We start from the raw sequence: 3,594 nt of genomic DNA on the forward strand, positions 1-3,594 counted from the left end.
AATGCAAGGATGGCTCAACATATGACAGCCAATGAATGCAATACTTCATATTAAGAGTATGAAGGGAAAAACAATACATGATCATCTCATTTGATGCAGGAAAGTATCTGAAAAATTTTAACATCCTTTCATGATAAAAACACTCAATAGACTAGGAATAGAAGGAAAGTACCTCACTACAATAAACACAATATATGAAAACCCACAGCAAATATCATACTCAACTGTGAAAAACTGAACTTTTCCTCTAAGATAAGAAACAAGACAAGGATGCCTGCCTTTACCCTTTCCATTTAACATAGTACTGGAAGTTTCAGCCAGAGCAATTAGGTAAGAAAAAAATAAATAAAAGGCATCCAAATTGGAAAGGAAGAAATAAAAATATCTCTGTTCATAGATGATATGATCTTATATGGAAAAAGCCCTAAAGGTGTCACAAAATAATTGCTACAAATAATAAATGAATTCAGCAAATTACCAGGAAAAAAGTCAACATGCAAAAGTCAGTTGCATTTCTATACACTAAATGAAAAATCTGAAAAGTTAATTAAAACAGTTCTCATTACAATAGCATAAAGAATAAAATACTTAGGAATTAACTTAATCAATGAGGTGAAAGACTTATACAATGCACACTATAGACCATTCCTGAAATAAATTAAAGAAGACATAAATAAATGGAAACATATCCTATAGTCACAGATACTACCCAGTACTTCCTCAAAACAATACTGATTCAGTGCAATTTCTATAAAAAATGATTTTTTTGCAGAAATAAAAAAAAAGCTCATTGTAAAATTCATATAGAATCTCAGTAAAACATGAATAGCCAAAACATTCTGGAAAAAGAACAAAGCTGGAGGTTCCATACTTCCTGATTTCAAAACTTACTACAAAGCTACAATAATCAAAACAGTGTGGTACTGGCATAAAGACAGACACTTAAAACAATGGAATAAAATAGCCCCCAAACAGACCCTTTTATATATGGTCAAACAATTTCCACAAGTGTGCCAAGACCACACTCATTGGGTAAAGGACAGTTTCTTTAACAAATGGTTCTGGGACAACTGGATATCTACATGTAAAAGAATAAAGCTGGATTCTTACCTATCACTGGATACAAAATTAACACAAAATGGATCACAGACATAAATGTAAAACAATAAAAATCCTAGACAAAAGAATGGGACAAAATCTTTCTGACATTGGATTTGGCAATGTTTTCTTTGATATGACACGAAAGACACGAACACCACCAACAACAAAAAAATAGACAACGTTGAACTCAACAAAAATTTAAAATTTTGTGCATCAAAAGACACTGTCTACAGAGTAAAAAAAAAAGTCAACCCAAAGAACAGGAGAAAAAAATTTTAAATCTCATATAGGATTAATATCCAAAACATATAGAGAACTTCTAAAACTCAACAAAAAAAAAAACTTGTTTAAATGGGCAAAGGACTTGAATAGACATCTCTGCAAAGAAGATACACAAATGGCCAATAATTGCATGAAAAGATGCTCACTGTCACTAATCATTAGGAAAATACAAATCAAAAATATAATGAGATATAACCTCACCTATTAAGATGCCCACTTTTAAATTATGCAAACTCAGCAGTCAGACCCCAGAGGGAGGTAAGAGGGGAAGGGCTTCCTGAGGCTACAGGGAAGTTAACAGCTCCTCGCTAAGGGCGTACGTCAGAGGGCACGACGTAGGCAAAGGGGTCTCTGCAGCTGCACGGAGCAGTCCTCTGGCGAGTGATAAGGGATCCCTTAAAGAGCAAGAAGCTCTCATGCAGTTTTACCACAGAAAGAATGTTTGGATTTGAGAAGCAGGAGGGAAGAAAAACCTATGCAGTTTTTCAGTAGGGATGAGTCAGGCTGTGTTTACATTTTTTAAAAAAGTCGGAACATTTGGAAAGAAGCAGTCAGCTTAGGTTACTACTGAAGTGTCCACACATTTTATAGCTTGAATGAAACACATGTCTACACCTCATTCCGTTTCACGCAGAACACAAATGGCCATCACTGCGTGGGCTGACTGCACACTGGGCAGACCGCACCCTCACCTTCACTCCAGCTAGCATTCCAGTCGTGGACACACTGAAATCCAGGTAAGCCAGCGTGTCCGGGTTGGAGGGTTTGTAGATCTGGGCCGGCCGCTTCTTTGGCAAATCATCTGGAGAGCAAAGCGAAGCTATTAGCACAGCTGACCTAATGGGAGAGCAGAGAAGGAACTGTGCCTAGCGAGCTCGAGGACTGACCTGTGTCCAGTATGGGGGGCCACGCCCTGACATCGACGGCCGCAGCTGCCTCCCTGGACCGTAACAATTTACAGATCAGTTGTGTTGTCATTAAACAGGCCGAGCGACTCACCTGAGAGTCAGAGAACAGAATGGATGAAGGAAGGTAAACCGCAGGGGAGCCCTCACTGCACACGTGTGTGCGCTGTGTGTTGAGGCCATGTGGCTTTCAGAGTAGGGTGCACTACCAGGGACACGGCTCCTTGTGAGGAGCTAGCGCTGGCCAGCAGAGGTACAAGAGAGCCAGGTGTCGGACCACAAGCGCCACGCAGAGCTCGAGGGCACTGAGGTCCCTGAAAATGTCCATAGCTGATTGGATCCAGTGTTAAGATTGGACTCAGAAAGGAGCTTCTAATCTCACTATTGACACCATTAGCCCTTCTACTGGAAATGCCACATATGTCCACAAAACCCCCATATTTTCTAACAGGAATAATGACCATGAAAATACTCCAACATCATGACAAAAAAGTACTTGTGGGGTCCCCAAACTAACGTCCCCTGTGGTTCCTCCTCCAAAGGGAAAAAGCTTTCCTGGTCCTCTTAAACTCCCCCCGACACAAAAAAATTAAAATAAATCTATGCTTTCAAATAGGACATTTATAAACTACGACAAAAGAACTATAAAAAATGGGTGAGTTTTTCACTGGATCTGGTTTGCTGGGGCAGTGCCTGTAGGGACGCCCTCTCTGGGGGGCTGCTCTCTCTAGGTATCGAGGCAGGGCTGTCCTCTAGTCCCTAATTCCATGCAAAGTTGGGCTCTTGCTTCAGCACTCGATGGTAGCTCCCTGAGGGCAGAGGCCCCATGCTGCCCCAGCACTTGGGTTGAAGACTCCCACATAATCCCACAGCCAGCCCCTCCCCCGAAGGCCCAGCTCTGGTGTAGAGTTTGACACTCAGGTCCAGGGCAGGAGGAAGCGCTCAGACACGCCAGGCGGTGTTACCTCCACAATCATCTTCACGGTAGGCAGCGTCGTCGCTATGTTCTGTGGGTGTGGGGGGCGGACGGTAATTGGCACACAGCCTGCGTACAGGCAACCGTAAAAAGCTGCGATAAGGTCTATTCCTACACAAGAAGAAAATGAGAAGTTTTTGCTTGAAATAAATCAGACCATTTAATGGCTGCCATCCCTATCAGCAGAAATACTAGCCTGGAAAAGTCGGAAGGTTAAGTGGACGACGAACACCTTGAACACATTCTTTTCTCTTCCCGGGGTTATGTTAAGTGTCAGCACTAACTTCCACTTGGCCTGTTCCTTTAGGCACGAGATGCTAAGGCAGCCCG

The 3,594-nt window shown here is 42.0% G+C and overlaps 1 protein-coding gene across 1 annotated transcript; it reads right to left on the bottom strand.

The window, feature by feature from the left end:
- Positions 1-1,703: 1,703 nt before the first annotated feature.
- Positions 1,704-3,375, bottom strand: LOC102442677 (disco-interacting protein 2 homolog C-like; the record flags this gene model as incomplete). The annotated part of the gene is made up of 4 exons (XM_023749472.1): positions 1,704-1,778; positions 2,070-2,185; positions 2,271-2,382; positions 3,254-3,375. Coding segments are annotated over 4 exons (425 nt in total), but the record flags the coding sequence as incomplete, so codon positions are not given.
- Positions 3,376-3,594: the final 219 nt, after the last annotated feature.

The sequence above is a fragment of the Myotis lucifugus genome, unplaced genomic scaffold (assembly GCF_000147115.1).
Source record: "Myotis lucifugus unplaced genomic scaffold, Myoluc2.0 scaffold_10492, whole genome shotgun sequence".
Taxonomy (NCBI): Eukaryota; Metazoa; Chordata; class Mammalia; order Chiroptera; family Vespertilionidae; genus Myotis; species Myotis lucifugus.